At 35.0% G+C, this 19,072-nt stretch overlaps 1 protein-coding gene across 1 annotated transcript in view; it reads left to right on the top strand.

Annotated features, from left to right (window-relative positions):
* Window positions 1-19,072, top strand: part of VPS13A (vacuolar protein sorting 13 homolog A) — a 254,826-nt gene that overhangs the window by 210,755 nt on the left and 24,999 nt on the right. Inside the window, 1 exon segment of the mRNA XM_033237043.1 lies at window positions 5,800-5,911. Coding sequence (XP_033092934.1) covers window positions 5,800-5,911 — 112 coding nt within the window.

Genomic DNA, 19,072 nt, shown 5'->3' with positions numbered 1-19,072 from the left:
ATATTTGAGGAGAGACCTGAAAGAAGTAAAAGGTGAGCCATGTGAGAAGAATGTCTCAGGCAGAAGTAACAGCAGTTAAAAAGCCCTGATGCAGGAACGTGCTTGGCCTATTTGAGAAACAGCAAAACTACTGTACCTGGAGTAGAGTGAGGAACGGGGAAAGTTGACAAAGATGTTACCAGGGAACATGCAGGGGATCACATCACGTAGAACTTGGCAAGCCTCTGTAAGGACTTAGGCTTGTGCTTAAGATGAGAGGCCATTGATAGGTTTGGAGCCAGAGAAATGTGAGCTGGCTGCTGCCTTGAGGCCTAACCACAGGGAACTAGGGTGGAAACAACACTTAAAAGGCTTTTGCAGGGGCGCGGTGGCTCAAGCCTGTAATCCCAGCACTTTGAGAGGCCGAGACGGGCGGATCACGAGGTCAGGAGATGGAGACCATCCTGGCTAACACGGTGAAACCCCATCTCTACTAAAAAATACAAAAAACTAGCCGGGCGAGGTGGCGGGCGCCTGTAGTCCCAGCTACTCGGGAGGCTGAGGCAGGAGAATGGTGTAAACCCAGGAGGCGGAGCTTGCAGTGAGCTGAGATCCGGCCACTGCACTCCAGCCCGGGCGACAGAGCGAGACTCCGTCTCAAAAAAAAAAAAAAGGGGGGGGGCTTTTGCAGTAATCCACGTGAGTGATAATGATGATTCGACTATTACAGTACTAGAGGTTATGTTCTGCATGTATTTTAAAGGTAGTGTCAATAGGATTGGTTGATAAATTGGATGCAGGATATGAAGGAAAGAGAATCGTGAAGAATAATTCAGAAGTTTTTATGTGTAGCACTGGAAGGGTGAGGTTGTCACTCTTTTTAGGGAAAGAGGGTATTAGACATTTCCTTTTGAATATATTAAGCTTACAATATCTCTTAGACATCCAAATGGAGACATCACGTCATTGTTGAGTAGAGGAGTTTGAAGTATAAGAGAAAGATCCAAGCTAGAGGTAAAAATTCAAGATTTGTGAGCCTATAATAAGGTATTTGAAACCATGAGATTGGATCACCAAGGGAATGAGACTGAAAAGAGAAAAATAAGGTCCAAGAACTTGGCTTTCAGGCACACCGTCTCTTAGAAGTTGGGGAAATGAGGAAGACCCAGAAAAGGAGACTAAAAAGAAATGGTCATTAAGTTACCTAAAAAATATTGTCAATTTCTACAAAAAAGGTAGCTGGGTTTTTGATGTAGATAGCATTGAATCTGTAGTTCCATTTGGGGAGTGTAGCTATCTTAACAGTATTATCTTTTAATCCATGAAAATGCAACATCTTTCCATTTATTTAGGTCTTCTTGAATTGCTTTCAATAATGTTTTATAGTTTGTAATGTGCACGTCTTATATTCTTTTTAAAAACTTATTCCTAAGTATTTTATTTTTGATGCTGTTTTAAATGGAATTGTTTTCTTTATTTTTGGATTGTTTATTGCTGGTGTGTTGAATCCAACTTTTTTTTTTTTTTTTAATATTTGTCTGAGTTTCTGCAATCTTACAAAACTTGTTTATTAGCTCTAATGGTTTTGTGGATTCTTTTGGGGTTTCTATATGAAAGAGCGTATCATCTGAGAACTAAGGTAACTTTACTTCTTCCTTTCTGATCTGGATGCTTTTTTTCTTGCCTAGTTGTCCTGGCTAGAACCTCTAGTACAATGTGAACTAGAAGTGCTGAGAGAATAGACATGCCTATATTGCTTCTAATCTCGGGGGAAAGCTTTCAGATGTTTGCCATTAAGTGGATGTTAGCTATAGGTTTTTGTGTCTTTATCATGAAAAGATGTTAGATTTTATCAAATGCTTTTTCTGTATCATTAAGTTGATAATTGTGTTTTCCTTTGTTTTATTAATGTAGTATAATACATTAATTGAGTCTGATCTTAAACCAATATTGCATACCTGGGATAAATCCCATTTGGACATAATGTCTAATCATTTTTGTATTTTACTGGACTTGGTTTGATAGTATTTTGTCGAAGATTTTTGTGTGCATATTTATAAGGGATATTGGCCTGTGGTTTTCTTGTGATGTCTTTGCCTGGTTGGGGTATCAGGGTAATATTGTCCTCACAGAATGATTTAGGAAGTGTTCCCTCTTCTTCAAATTTTTGGAAGACTTTGTGGAGCATTGATGTTAATTAAAAAAAATAGGAGAATTGATCAGTGAAACCATCTGACTCTTACTTTTATTTCTGGTGAGTTTTAAAATTACAAATTCACTCTCTTTACTTGGTAAAGGCCTAGTTAGGCTGTTTCTTGAGTCATTGTCAGTGGTTTTTATAGGAATTTGTTCAGTTCATCTAGATGATCTAGTTTGTTGGTATATATTTATTGATCATAGTAAATATTTACTAGTATTCTCATATAATTATTTTTCCCTTATGTAGTATTTATTCCTAGTATTCCCTTATAATTATTTTTTGTTTCTGTAAGATTGGTAGTAGTATTCCTTCTTTAATTCCTGTTATTAATAATTTGGGTCTTCTTTTTTTTTTCTTTATCAGTTTAGTTGATGGCTTGTCATTTTTGTTGTCCTTTTCAAAGAACCAGTTTTTAGTTTCATTGATTATATTTTTTCTATTCTCTATTTCTTTTATCTTTGCTCTAATTTTTATTATTTTCTTCCTTCTGCTAGCTTTAGGCTTAGTTTACTTTTTCTACTTTCTCAACTTGTGAAGTTATAGTGTTGATTTCAGACCTTCTTTTTTAATGTAGACATTCACATTTATAAATTTCCCTCTGAGCACTGTCTTTGCTGCAGCTTATAAGTTTTGGTATATTGTATTTTTGCTTTTATTTGTTTTAAAGTAGTGAATTTCTCTTGTGATTTTTTTCTTTGACATTTTGTTATTTATGCTTCTATGTTTTAATTTCCACGTACTTTTAAATTTCATAAATTTCTCTTATTTACACATTTCTAGTTTTCTTATGTGTGGTCAGATATCATACTTGTGTATTTTCAGTACTTTTTTTTTTCCTTTTTTTTTTTTTTTTGAGATAGAGTTTCACTCTGTTGCCCAGGCTGGAGTGCAGTGGCGTGATTTTGGCTCACTACAACCTCCGCTCCCAGGTTCAAGCAATTCTCCTGCCTCAGCCTCCTGAGTAGCAAAAGGCACACACCATACCCAACTAGTTTTTTGTTTTTTGTTTTTGTTTTTGAGACAGAGTTTCACTCTTGTTGCCCAGGCTGGAGTGCAATGGTGCGATCTCAGCTCACTGCAACCTCTGCCTCCCAGGTTCAAGCGATTCTCCTGCCTCAGCCTCCCTAGTAGCTGGGATTTCAGGCATGTGCCACCACACCTGGCTAATTTTGCATTTTTAATAGAGACGGGGTTTCTCCATGTTGGTCAGACTGGTCTCGAACTCCTGACCTCAGGTGATCCACCCACCTCAGCCTCCCAAAATGTTGCGATTACAGGCGTGAGCCACTGCGCCCGGCCGTTTTTGTATTTTTAGTAGAGATGAGGTTTCACTATGTTGGTCAGGCTGGTCTTGAACTCCTGTTTTATATTTACATTCAATGTTAGCCAAAAGGCCAAGAAGCAAGTGCTAATTTTGTGTTATTGAGACATGTTTTATGACCTAATCTATAGCTAATACTGAATAATGTTCCATTCCAATTGAGAAGAATATATATTCTGCTGTTGTTGGTTTGAACGTTCTATAGATGTCTGTTAGGTCTAGTGGATTATAGTGTTCAAGTTCTCTTTTTTCCTTGCTGATCTTTTATCTAGTTGGTATCCATTTTTGAAAATAGGGTGCTGAAATCTTCAACTATTATAGTGGTATTGCCTTTTTGTCTTTTAAATTCTTAGTTTTTGTTTCATGTATTTGGGGCCTCTTTTGTTAACTGCTTATATGTTTATAATTTTTTATCTTTTTGATGGATTGACCCTTTTTCATTATAAAATGCCCTTGTTTGTGTCTAACAGGAATTTTTTTAAAGGCTATTTTTTTCTGACATTAGCATAGCCACTCCAGCTTTCTTTTAGTTACTGTTCACTTTGCATATGTTTTTTCCTTTTTAATTGCAACCAGTTTGTGTCTTTGACTCTAAACCAAGTCTCCTGTGGACAGTGTATTGTTAGATCATATTTTTAAATCTATTCTGCTTTTATTTTTTTACTTATTTATTTTTTGAGATGGAGTCTCGCTCTGTCACCCAGGCTGGAGTGCAGTGGCGTGATCTCGGCTCACTGCATCCACCACCTCCCAGGTTCAAGTGATTCTTCTGCCTCAGCCTTCCAAGTAGCTGAGACTACAGGCACATGCTGCCACGCCCCGCAAATTTTTGTATTTTTATTAGATACGGGGTTCACCATATTGGCCAGGCTGTTCTTGAACTCCTGACCTCGTGATCCACCCACCTCGGCCTCCCAAAGTGCTGGGATTACAGACATGAGCCACCACGGCTGGCCCTATTCTGTTTTCAGTTGGAGAATTTATTCATATGTATATGCTCATGCATGTGTATACATTATGTTAGCGGTCCCCAGCCTTTTGGGCATCAAGGTGTGGTTTCGTGGAAGACAATTTTTCCACAGACCAGAGAGGAGGGATAGTATCAGGATGGAACTGTTCCACCTCAGATCATCAGGCTTTAGTTAGATTCTCATAGGAGTGTGCTACCTAGATCCTTCACCTGGGCAGTTGACAATAGGGTTCACCTTCTTATGAGTATTTGATGCTGCTGCTGATCTGACAGGAGGTGGAGCTCAGGCAGCGAAGCTTGCTCGCCACTACTCACCTTCTGCTGAGCTACTCAGTTCCTGACAGGCCACGAACCAGTACTGGTTCAAGTCCCAGGGGTTGGGGACCTCTTAATAAATATTTGTTGAATATGTGATACTTGTTGAGTGAACACATTGAGTGGTCACTTGTGACCAAAAATGTTAAATCTAATACTACCATAAGCAGTATATGGTATGTGTTTTTTGGTTTTTTGTTTGTTTGTAGGCAGGGTCTCACTCTGGCATCCTGATTGGAGTGCAGTAGCTTGGGTCTCAAACTATCCTCCCACCTCAGCTTCCTGAGTGTCTGGCACTTCTGGTGCACACCACCATGTCTGAGTAGTTTTTTATTTTTTGTAGAGTGGGGTATGTTGCCCAGGATTGGGGTATGTGTTTACAGTAATACACATCAAGCCCAGTAGGAATGTGAGAACTGTGAGAGTATTTGAACATTAGAAAATTATATAATGTGATTTATAACATTAATAGATTAAGGAAAATATACCATGGGATCAAAACAATGCCAGAAAAGAAATTCTTATTTAAAATTCATTGCCTATTTAAGATTTTCAAAAACAATAACAAAAAAGAACTGTTGGTAAACTAAAAGTAGCAATGAACTTTCTTGACTCGATAAGGGGTGCTTTAAAAAAAAAAGTTGCTGATAACTATACTTCACAGAAAACTCTTAGAAGCTTTCCCTGTAGTCAGGAATGAGACAAGGATGCTTGCAGTCCCTTTTTGTTTCTAGCATTGAACTAAAGAAACCAGACAATGTAATAGGAAAAGAAAAAGCAACAATTGCTAGTACTGTGATTATTATCACAAAGAAAGTTCAAGAGACTTAAACTTCTCTATAGTTCTGTATTTTTCTAGAGAACTTACACTATTTATGTTACAAAAACAATTTAAAATTAGAAAATGTTGTAATATTTTTATTTAATCTGAAATAAGATTGTTTTTAGTAATTGCATTTAAAGTTTATTTACAAGTTTTTGAATAATTTTTAAAATCATTTTTTTTTCCTCTAGAGCTACAGAGACTTCTGAAGTGGAGAGTCTGCGACCTCCTCGGTTCTTCAATGAAGATGGAGTTATCAGACCGTACAGGTTGAGGGATGGTACTGGAAATCAAATGTTACAGGTAAGTTAAGAACTGTCTTATAAGTTAAGATTAATTTAGTCAAGTTAGATGTTTTTTAAGTAGCCATTTAATATATATTAAATTATTTGGGCTTTTATCTATTTTGCTTAATTCCACTTATAAGTTTCTTATATTTACTTAGATTTTAAAGTACATTTGTTTACTATAAGACTTTTTTTTCTTTTTTACAGGCATCAAAAAGTTTGATATGAAAAGTTAATGCATGACTTTGCAAGTGAAAGCCAACAGTAGATTTTAGTCTTAAAATTTACAAACTACGTACAGCTGTTTCAGTATTTTGAATACAAAGAAAAACCTTTTGTATTGGTAACTTTTAATAGGAATTTTAATGAATCTGGTTTTTTAATAGGGTATTCTTAGTTCTGCACTGGATTTGCTAGATTTGTTGAAAGCCTTTGTACCTTATATATCCTCATCATTGGTGGTACTTAACCAATTAAACCATTTCTGTTGTGGGGTTATTAAACCACTGATAGCTTTTATACTAGATATATAATCCTTATATCCAGTTACACAAGCAGAAGGAAAAACAAAACTCAGGAACACTGCTATTGTGAATTACTCTTGGATTCTTATGCTTTGCCTTTGAAAATGCCTAAATGGCCGTGACCCTCTTCCTGCTTTATTCTGGTGTAGTCTGTATAAAACTTGTGGGATTTAATAAGCAGCTCACATGCAAACCAGTATCTTTTAATAATAAAAAGTAGCTCTGGAACAATAGATATTTTGAAGGTAGAATCTGTTTAGACAACTTTCTTACTTGGTAAATTTGACTTTTTAAAACCTGGATTATGCTGTAGATAACTAGTAATCATATATAGGGCATACCAGTGTCATGTTGTTTCTGTGGTTTAGAGGTGGAATACTAAATTAAATCATTTGTTTGAAAAAAAACAAGGAATCATTATGTAGGGTTGCAGATACTCATGGTAGCAATAAACTATTGGAATGTGAAGTTTCCTTTATAGTTTTAATATTTTAAATACTGTGATATTTAATGTGATCAGAGTAAAGATTTAAACTTCAGTATTTTACCTATTGCAGGGCATGTAGTATTGCATGAAATATACTTCTAACTCTTTCTCTGAGGCTTCTATCTAATATATTAAAATGTAACCGTAGAGTTAATATGCAATATTTAGTAAAGTGATTTTATACTGTATTTAAAATGTTTTTAAAGCATCAAAATAATTGTATATTGGGCTAGAACTGGTAATCTATTAAGAGGTTGTGCTGTAATGGACAGATTGTACAGTCTCTACAATGACAGTATATCGTTCTTTGGAAGGTAGTAAATTTGCAGAAGTCATCTGTGACTGATACAGTCAAAACGTGTATTTCTACCCAATACCTGCCTTTTCTTGTTAGAACACAATTAACAAGTTACTAACATTTTACTAAACTAAAAATCAAATATAGTATGAAGTAAGGATGAGTATTGAGGAGAGTTTAGGAATATATCCTCATTATAAGTGAGCATGTTATAATAACCCACAAGGAAGCCATGAGATACCAATAATTTCTCATGGCTGATAATTTGATTTCAGTGACAAGTACATACCTTCCCATTGTTTTCTGAAGGTTTAAACTTTGAGATGTAAAAACAAGACTTTTGACTATGTACTTTTAAAGATACATATTTATTTTTAATAGGTCAGTCTCATCATTAATCGCTAAAAGAGCTATTTAAATGACTAAAAACCGCAGCGCTTGTTAGCCATTACTTGTTTTTCAGCAAGCATTTACACAGTATTAGCTGAAATATTTGGATTCACCAAGTACCTTGGGATGTTGCAGTTAGCATTTTTTTCTTACAGGTTTAAAAAGTGGATTGTTGTTTTGGTGGTAGTGGTTTTTTTTTTTTTTTTTTTTTTTTTTTAAATCAAAGCTCTAGTGTATTATTAGCAAACACTTATGTAAATACCAGTACTGTGGAAAATCATTAGATGACACATAAACTGGATTTAAAATCCATCTCATCTGCCTAAATTTTATGTAAGGGATATAATGAAGGTGCCTTAAAATATTTGATACTTTCAAATGTTTCTCATGTTATTTTCTTATTTTCCAAAAAAGGTATATTCACTAAATTATATACATTCATATAATAATTAAATATAAAATATATTCTTTTATTGTGCACCTTTCTATCTAGAAGGTAGTATATTATTACAGTGTTTCCTGCTAGTCAAAGTTGCCTATAGAGAAATAGAATGGTAATTTTAATATAGTCACAAAATACCTTATTGATATCATCAAACCAATTTATACATTGAGTTTGTACCAACTAGTGGAAATGTCTTAGGTCTATTAAGTTATGGAATATTATATCCATAATTACAGCCTGAGTCATAGCTGAAAAAATCTGCCTTAAAATTATTCTCACTCTTTGAACATTTCATAATCTTACATGTTTTCAAGCATTGCCATACTTTACTAACCTTTGTGCTTCTTCTTTCCTTTGCCATGCTTACAGAAAATTCAGTTCTACAGGGAGTGGATTATGGCTCACAGTAGCAGTAGTGATGATGATGATGATGATGATGATGATGAGTCAGATCTAAACCGTTAAAATTCATATGTTCTTTATTTTACTTGGAATGTTTCATTACCATGTTTTGTATGACTTGTACCATAATGCCCATATGTCCATTTAGAGGGAGGTAAAACACATTTTCTTTTCAAATGTTTTCCTACACATCTTCATAAGGCAAAATAATTGTATTATTTATGCCCAGAAAAAAATGTATCTTACATCCAAAGTAGGGCATCCAACATATATAGATTTGCTTATAGCTTTGTGTTACATAGTTTGTCTTTGAGATTTCAAGTTAGACTTAAATATAATTTTGATGTTCACTGGTTTTATTTTAAATTACCTTCTTATTTGTTAGCAAAATGCCTTTTTTTAATGGTCTCTGTAAATTTTCTGGGTTTTAATGTAATGCCACTGTGTGAAAAAAAAAGGAAGAAAATAGTAATAGCCATTTAATGTTTTATATTTATTATTTTAAAGATATTTTTGTCAAATTTCTTTTAATAATAATAAACATATGCAATCTAAAGCAGTGTGAATTTGTTATTCTATCCCCAAATCATATAGATTGAACTACTATTATAAAAAAACAGTCATGGCCTCTCATGGAAGGTTAGATAGTAAAATAATTTATAGTCTGAGAAAAAAAAAAAACCGTTCTTTCATGTCTTTGCTTTACTTTTTATTGTTTTGTTTCACATATTTTTTGTGAAACAATGAACAAAGTTGGTTTTAATAGTCATTATAGTCACTTATTAATTTGTATATGCACCTACTATATTTCTATTATGAATTCAGAATATTTGGAAACTTCTGTCGTAAACTATATATATTTTTTCTGTGTAATATTAGGGAAAATGTTACATATATCTCTGAAAGATCCATTAGTAAGTCTATTTTATGTTTTGTGTAATAAAGGTTTTTAAAAACGTTTCAACAGATGAAACTGTCCTATTTCTCTAATATATCAGATGTACATTAAAAAAATTATATGTAAATGATCATTGGTAGTTAGAATGTTAATCCCTATGACTGCTGTGCTTTCGGATCAACAAAGGAACGTTTATCTAGACTTCTGCTAATCATGTTGCTTATACTGAGCTTCCGCTGTAGGCGGAAATTAAACTGGTAATTTAATTTAACTGATTCAGCACATGATTTCAGCACATGATTTCTTAGTCTCCTCTAATTCTTAGGTTTATCAAGTTTTATTTCTATAAATCATTTGCTGTGTTTTTTGAAAGTGACTACTTTAAATTTGAAAATATTGAGATTATTGCAAAAAAAAAAACTGAAAAAAAATCAGCTTTTTTGAAATTTCTTCCTATGCAGAATTCATTCAAATTAAATATAAATCAAGGTTACGTATGTAAAATTGGTTTGAAAACAAACTTACTAATATGTAAACATCAAAAAGTTCTTTTTGAAAACAAACTATTACGTAAACATCAAAAAATTCAATTATTGTTTTAATCGCTGTAGTATTTTTATCTTTTTAGAATAAGTAATTAAAAATAGTGACCATTAAAATAGTCACTACTGGTATCGGATACCGACTTTGTATTTGTTGCACACCCACTCCTCTCTCACCCTGGGCCAGAATCAAACAAAACTTACTGCTCCTTCTAAAATCGAGAAAGAATACTGCCTAGTTTTGTATTTTGTGTATACCTAAGGAAGGAAGAGGCTGGAAGTTTCTTCATTGTCTTCTTACATTCCAACTTTGCTAGGCACAAGTCTTTTGTAAAAGAGACTGTGGAACTACTTGTTTGCAAGATACTTCCCAAATTTACTGTATTTGACCTGTGACAATTTCATGGAATGGGATTCATAAAGATGATCTTAACCTTTCATTCCTTAAGAATTTATCAGAAAAAAAAAGTTGTGGTTAGCAGTGATTTACCGTTTTCATGAAAAGAAAATCAGAGGTAGGATTACATTTATTTAAGATCTCTTCAACAGTAAAAATATTTTAGATATTATTCTAGTAACTAGTAAACATTGCTCATGTGGTATTAGAGTTTCATCATTCTTCAGTTTTTAGCCCTTAGAGATGAAACGTGCTCTTTAACAGTGTAATTGCCCTGGTTTTTCTGCCACCGTGAAATTATCCTTTCAAGCCTTTTTGAGGACAGGTAATTGTGTTCCAGTTTTGAAAAAAAAAATTTTTTTTTTTTTGCTTTTATTAGAGAAAAATTCAAGACAGAATTGCTCTTTTGTTTTACACCTTTGTTCTCTTGATGGAGATAGAGGATCTAGACAAAAATATACTTAATTCTTATCAAATATATAGAAAATGAAATTATATTTGGATTTTAATAAGATGAACTCTTGTTTATCAGTGGCTCTATAATTAGCTAGAACTTTTAAAATGGTGGTATCTAACAGGAAAGTCTAGTGAGAAAGCTATGTTTGAAAATTATGTAATGCCACACCTTTCCATATGCTTTAACTTCATTTATGTTCCAGATTTCTGCACGATAATTGCTTATGTATAGAAAATGGGAAGGAAGGTTCTCTTCCCTAAGGGAGTGATTACCCTAGAGATTCCTTATTTTCCTTTGTGTCTGCCTGACACTTGAGTAACATATTGAAAACCGGCAGGAGGAAAAATTTGTAAAAAATCTGTAATTGTGGACACTCATAACCATGGATAAATAATCTAAGCCTGTAAATGAAATTAATTAGTACTCACATTGGATATAGATAAATGTTAATTCAGAATAATATTGTCAGTTTTCAGTATTATAGAAAAGGAAGTCAAATTTTAATTTGTTTATTTAAAATAATATTTTATACATTTTAGTTTTTGAAACTATTCAAAACATATCACCGATGCAGTGTTGAATGTTGATTTTAAGTTCAGGTTATTTAAATGTACAGCTGGAGCCATTGCATACTTATGACCAAGACATCAATATTCAATATGAAAAATACTCTGTTTTTCTGTGTCTCAAGATGATAAATGACTGCTATAGTAGCTACTAGTTTGTCTGATTTAAGTCTTGTAATGAAATTTTGCATTCAGCTTTTTTATGGTGGTGGGAGAAGGACCAGAAACAGCCATGCCAACTGTTACTGAGTATTTTCTACTGCATCTTCAAACTTCAGCTTTTTGTTTCCGAGATTTCCTTGCAAAATAGTAAAGAGTCTTATGGATCTAAATCAGGTGACATTAAGTGTACACACATTATTTAGCTCAAATAATAATTATGATGGATATGTGAAAATGTCAATTTTATTTATTCCAGCACCTTTGGAATAAATGGAGATCAATTAAAAATGCTTATGCTGTTCATCATTAATATTAGTGAATGAATTTGTGAATTCATAAAGTACAGTCAGTACAGCCAGCATTATACAAAACATAGAAAGTCCTGCATCAAAGGAAAGTAAAACAATTTCAAATAGGTCTGCTTTAAGAGAACTAATTAGAATAATTTATGATTTTCATAGGGATTTATTGTCTGGTTTGTTTTAACATGGCAGAATATTTATCATTCTCAGTAAGTATGATTATTTAGCAGTTACTGCATAGCAACCAATATATAGCAACAATCTACCTCCAAATATCAATTTTAAAATACACGTTTAACAATGTTATAAAACTGGCTTTTGGTGAATCTTCTTCATTGCTTACACATGTTTTAAGCAATGAAATTGTAAAGATTTCTACTGAATTGCATTATGCCATTCTTCTGGATCTTAGAGATCCTCAAATATGTGACCACTGAAAATATTATAGGCATTATTTTTGTTTTTTAAAAACATAACCAGGATAGTCAGGGACTTAGCTAAGTATATTCAATTTATCTTAATTGAGCATGTTATATTTTTCTACTATAATTATCATTTATCAGTAATCTGTTAACTACATTATGTCTACAAAGATTTTCTGAGTATATTCAATAAAACTTGGCATTTCTATGAATTAAAAATTTTACAGACCTGCATTTCCATGGAAAAAGCTAAAAACCTCCTGTGAATCCATTTGCTGACATTGGTTCTCAGTTGACAACTTTAGTATTTTATAAAGATAGGAAATTTTTCAACATTAGTTATTTTCTACATTAAGTAGATTGTTTTCTTCATTAAAGTATGCTCATAGAGAAAAGCAGGAAACTATAGAAAAGAAAAAAATTATCCTTTCTCCCCACCACTTATGGTATATTTCCTTTTTAAATTTTTTATTCACCTGGTTATGACCCAAAAGTATACATTGCTATTTTATGTTTTACTACATATTTTTATAAGCAGCAGCATTAACTTCTAAAGATTAAAAAAGCATACCGCTCCTAGAAATATCCCCAGTTGGGAAACCTAGCCTTTATTTATGGAGCACGTAAAGAGCAAGCAGAACTGTTTGTTTGTTTGTTTGTTTGTTTGTTTGAGACAGAGTTTCACTCTGTTCCCCATGTTGGAGTGCAGTGGCTTGAATAAGTTCACTGTATCCTCAAACTCTGGACCCAAGTAGTCCTCCTGCTTCACCCTCCCAAGTAGCTGGGACTACAGGCATGCACCACGATGCCAGGCTAATTTTTAAAAATGTTTTGTAGAGACAGGGTCTTGCTGTGTGGCCCGGGCTGGCCTTGAACTCCTGAGCTCAAGCGATCCTACCACTTCAGCCTCCCAAAGTGTTGGGATTTCAGACGTGATCCATTGCTCTGGGCTTTTTGTTTGTATACCTGATATAGAAGCTTTTTTCTTTTTCGTTAAACATTTCTACCTTTTGACTCTATACTTTTAAAAAAATGTTTCCTCCCTTTAAATACATCTTTTAAAATGTGTATGCCTGGGTATGTGTGTGTGTAATTCCTGTGTCCTTCATTGTGTCTGAATGTTGACAGCTGAGTTGTCCTGTGGGTGTAGTATAGTGTGTTCTTAAACATTTCAGGTATTTTTGAATGTATCTATGTTGTCTTTGAATCCTTTACAGAATACTGTAACTGCCGTCATGTAAGTTGTTACAGAAGAGAGGCTGTTTTTGTGTCTTGTATATTTCTTTTCTTTCAGAAATTACAGATGTTTATAATTAGCTTCAGACACTGCCTTAATAGCAATTGGAAGATAACTGCCTTCGGCCGACGTGGTCTTTCCCTTTACTTCAGGAGGAGAATGACTACTAATCTGGAAGAAAGGGCTTACTATAGCAGTCAGATCACCAGAGTAGTGCCGAACACTTCCTGGCTTCATCTGAAAATTTGAGTAAGTGGACAAGAACTAGGAGACAAAGGCTATTGGACTTCACTCTTCATTGTATAGCTCTTCCTCTCCAGAAGGATACTTCTGAATGGGATGAGAACACTGAAGAGAGCCAAATTGTGTTATTCAGGCAAATTAGAATTCTTAGCATCTCAAATAAAGCAGATTCCATGGAAAAGATTTCCATGGATATTTGGATACAATTATCATACCTTACTAGTTTAGCAGGAATCCCTTGGAGAGACTTTGTCACATTATTTTCAAAGGCCTAAATATTGAACATTTAATAGTATGCACCACTATATTTTGGACCAGTAGAGTCCAAAATAGAGTAACGAACCCCACTTAGAACCTTCCAGTGTTATATAAAAATAATTTTTGAATAAGATTTTGAAATAAATTATGTCTTTCTCTGGTGGCGATGATTCCACTACGTGGAGGTTCAGGTTTTTTCTTTCATCTCAAGTGTAAAATTTATTCATTTCCCACCACCCCCAACCCCCCACCCCCGGCCTGTCCCTCTCTTTTTGTTGTTGTTATTTGTTGTTGAGACAAGGTCTCACTGTCGCCCAAGCTGGAGTGCAGTGCTGCAATCATAGCTCACTGCAGCCTTAAACTCCTGGGCTCAAGTGATCCTCTCACCTTGGCCTCCCAAGTAGCTGGGTTTATAGACACGAGCCACTGCACCTGGCCTAATTCTCTTTTTTTAATTCAAGAACTTAGGTGAGATGAATTTGGTTTCTAGATCTTTCAGTTTGTCATCATTGCATCCCTTAAATTTGTAAATATATTAAGAAAGGATAAATGCTACTGTAATAGAAAATTGAATACATTATAACATTAAAAGAAATCCTCAAATGTTAAGCCCAGGTAGGTTCAATTTGAGTCTTACATCTTTTTAACCAAAGATCTGTCAATACAGCTAAAAGTGCAGTAAGTATTAGCCAGAAGGTCTGCAGCCTTAGTTAAGCTAAAGTTGCTAAATTCTGATACAGGACTCAACTCATGATTTCTCTATTGATGTGATAGAGCTCTACCTAGTAACTTACCCTAGTTTCCTTGGATAGACACAAAGATTCTCAGCATAAGGTGAGTTTAGTAAAGCTCATTCAGAAATATTTGTGTGTGTGTACATGGGTGCTGTGACAACATTGTTAGAAAACTAGTATACGTTATGAAAAGTCTATTTTTTATTGGCCAAATGTTCTGTGAAAGGATACATTCACTTGCCAAATGAAACAGTTACGCAAAATCAAATTAGAGGCCTCTTCGCTCATCTGAAAACAAAATTTAATGTCATCTGTTAAAGGAAGCACCGTGTTTTTTGGTGTCCTGTTTGTTTTTGTCGGTTAAGAATCTTTCGTTTTAAATTCAAATGAAATTGATAACCTAGTCACTTCTAATGATGACTCTAATGAATTGTAATGATAGTTTTTCAGTGAAAATTTATCACTCTAAAGAACCCTGCAGAAGCACTGTAAAGAAATATACATTTAGACATTTCTGTGATACTTCAAGTCTAAAGTAGTTTGAGTTAGAGATCTTGTGAAGATGCAGTGTTGGAATACAAATGTGGGAGACTGAACATTTCATGTAAAGTTAATCTTTCTGGAATAAGTTGCCAAAAGAATAAAATGTACGGTCGTATATATATATCTATATTCATATATAGATATCTATATTCATTATATATAGATATATATATATTTGAATTTTTGCTGGCTTTATTTGGTAACATAGTTTATATGAATACAAAGAAAAGATTTAATGCCATGTATTCATGTGTTCTATAAGTCTGTTATACTTCTGTTTATTATGTATTCAGACACTCTTGTAGATAGTAGAGTTACAGCCCTGAAGAGAGTATTGAAGGTGTTCTTGCTCATCTCTCATGAACTTATAATTGTAGTGAGCTTTATGGGGCATAAAACACATGCCACGTTAGAGGCCAACCCTGTAATGTCAGATCTTCACAGTCTCGTTCCTGTTTGTTGTGCAGCTGCTATATGCAAGGCTCTAAAGAACATTAGGAATCAATGACACCTAGGATAGGACCCCTCTTCCGCAGAGATAATGATCCCTAGGTATTACATGAACTAGAAGCACTGCAAGAGACATGATACAGTTTGTGAGATATCTAAATCCATATACCAATGAACTGTTAAAATGAGATCCCACTGAGTCTACTGGAATATATACAGTTCTTCCATGCTAATTCATTTTGTTAATAAAAATTATTTTGAGATATAGCAATACCCTGTGGCTAAGGGCCTGGATTCTGGAGCCAAGTAAACCTGAGTTCAATTGTAGCCTTTTTCTTTTACTAGAGTTATTATTTTTTATTATGCTTATCTGACCTCAGTTTCCAGGTTGTAAAATAGAGATAATTGTAGTGCCTATCTTGGTGGTGTTGCTAGTGTTAGAACAAATGAGGTAATGTATGTACAGTCAGAGCTCAGAGATACTGCAAGTTCAGTTCCTGACCACCAGAATAAAGCAAATACGGCAACAAAGCAAGTCACATGAATATATTTGTTCTCCAGTGCATATAAAAATTATGTTTATAATGTAGGCTATTATGTATGCAATAACATTATGTCATTAAAAATATATATATATACACCTTAATTTAAAAATACATAATTGCTAAAAAAAAAAAAAAATCCTGATGATCATCTGAAGCATTCAGTGAGTCCATCTTTTTGCATGCCTGATGTTGATGGTTGCTGACTGATTAGGATAGGGATTCCTGAAGGTCGGGGTAGCTGTGGTAATATCTTAAGATGAAGTTTGCCACATTGATTGACTCTTCCTTTCATGAAAGATGTATCTGTAGTATTTGATGCTGTTTGATAGCATTTTACCCACAATAGAACTTCTTTCAAAATTGGAGTCAGCCCTCTCAAACCCTACTGCTGCTTTATCAGTTATTTTTATGGAATAATCTAAATCCTTTGTTGTCATTTAAACAATCATAAAATCTTCCCCGAGAATAGATTCCATCTCAAGAAACCATTTTCTTTGCTCATCCGTAAGAAGCAGTTTCTCATTTGTTCAAGTTGTATCATGAGATTGTAACAATTCAGTTACCTCTTCATGCTGCACTTCTAATCCCCTTGCTATTTGCACCATATCTGTAATTACTTCCTCCACTGAAGTCTGGAACCCTCAAAGTCATCCATGATGGCTGGAATCCACTTTTTCCAAACTCCTGTTACTATTGATATTTTGACCACGTCTTGTGAATCACAGATGTTTTTAATGGCACCTAGAATAGTGAATCCTTTCCATAAGTTTTCAGTTTACGTTGACCAGATCCATCAGAAGAATCACTCCCCGTGGCAGCTGTAGCCTTACAAAATGTATTTCTTAAATAATAAGGCTTGGAAGTTGAAATTACTGTTGGATCCATGGGGGCTGTAGCATGGATGGTTGTGTTAGCAGGCATGAAAATGACATTAATCTTGTATATCTTCATCAGAGCTCTTGAGTGACTAGGTGCACGGTCAATGAGCTGTAATACTTTTCTGAGTGATAGCTCTCAACAGTGGGCTTAAAATATTCAGTAAACCATGCTGTAAACAAATGTGCTGTCATCTGGGCTTTGTTGTTGCATTTATACAGCATAGGCAGAATAGCTCTAGTGTAATTCTTAAGGACCCTAGGATTTTTTTCTTTTTTTTCTTTCTTTTTTTTTTTTTTTCTTTTGAGACAGAGTCTTGCTTTGTCGCCCAGGTGGAGTGCAATGGTGCAATCTCGGCTCACTGCAACCTCCACCTCCTGGGTTCGAGCAGTTCTCCTGTCTGGGCCTCCTGAGTAGCTGGGATTACAGGCGCCTGCCACCACATGGGCTAGTTGTTGTATTTTTAGTAGAGATGGGGTTTCACCATGTTGGCCAGCCTGGTGACAATCTCCTGACCTCAGGTGATCAACCCACCTCAGCCTCCCAAAGGGCTGGGATTACAGGCATGAGCCACCACACCCGGCACTTTATTTATTTATTTATTTATTTATTTTTTAGATAGAGTCTTGCTCTGTCTCCCAGGCTAGAGTGCAGTGATAGGTCTTGGCTCACTGCAGCCTCAAACTCCCAGGCTTAGTTGATCCTCACACCTCAGCCTCTTGAGTAGCTGAGACTACAGGCATGTGCCACCACAACTGGCTATTTTTTTTTTTAATTTTTTGTAGAGATGGGGTTTCACCATGTTGCCTAAGCTAGTCCTGAACTCTTTTGCTCAAGTGATCCACCCGCCATGGCCTCCCAAAGTCCTGGAATTACACACGTGAGCCACCTCACCTGGCCAGGGCCCTAGGATTTTTGGAATGGAACGTTGGCTTCAACTTAAAGTCACCAACTGCACCAGGCATGGTAGCACCCACCTGTTGTCCCAGCTATTTGGGAGGCTGAGGCAAGAGGATCCTTTGAGCCCAGAAGTTCGAGTCCAGGTTGGGCAACATAGCAAGACCATGTCTCTAAAGAAAATGAAGTCACCAGCTTCACTAGCCCCTAAAAAGAGAATCCAAATGTCCTTTGAAGCTTTGAAGCCAGGCATTGACCTCTCTAGCTATGAAAGTCCTGGATAGCATCTTTCAATAGAAGTCTGTCTCATCTATGTTGAAAATCTGTAGTTTAGTGAAGCCACTGTCATCAGTGATCTTAACTAGATCTTCTGGATAACCTGCTGCAGCTGCTCCATCAGCACTTGCTGCTTCACCTTGTGCTTTTTGTGTTATGTAGATGAATTCTTTCCTTAAGCCTCATGAACCAACCTCTGCTAGCTTCAACTTTTCTTCTGCAGTTTCCTCACCTCTCTCAGCCTTCATATAATTGAAGAGAGTTAGGGCCTTGCCCTGGATTAGACTTTGGCTTGAAGAAATGTTGTGGCTGGTTTATCTTCTGTCCAGACCACTAAAACTTTCTCCATATCAGCAATCAGGCTGTTTTGCTTTCTTACAATTCTTGTGTTCACTGGAGTAATGCTTTCATAATATTTCCCTTCAAGAACTTTCCCTTTGCATTCAAAATTGGCTGTTTGGTACAAGAGTTACTACCTTTCAGCCTCTCTCAGCTTTTGACATGCCTTTCTCACTAAGCTTGGTCGTTTCTAGCTTTTGATTTAAAGTGATGAACATATAACTCTTCATTTCACTTTAACACCTAAGGGTCATTGTAGGGCTGTTAATTGGCCTAATTTCAATATTGTTACTCAGGTAATAGACTCAAGGAGAGGCAGAGGATTTGGGAAACGTCCAATCGGTGGGGCAGTCAGAACACACATATTTATAGATTAAGTTCACTATGGGTGTAGTTTATCGCACCTCAAAAAGGACTATAAAATAGGAGTATCAAAGATCAGTGATTACAGATCACCATAACAGATACAATCATGATAAAAAAAGTT

The sequence above is a fragment of the Trachypithecus francoisi genome, unplaced genomic scaffold (assembly GCF_009764315.1).
Source record: "Trachypithecus francoisi isolate TF-2019V2 unplaced genomic scaffold, Tfra_2.0 Lachesis_group16, whole genome shotgun sequence".
In the NCBI taxonomy this organism is placed as follows: domain Eukaryota; kingdom Metazoa; phylum Chordata; class Mammalia; order Primates; family Cercopithecidae; genus Trachypithecus; species Trachypithecus francoisi.
This window is presented reverse-complemented; position numbering and strand designations above follow the sequence as displayed.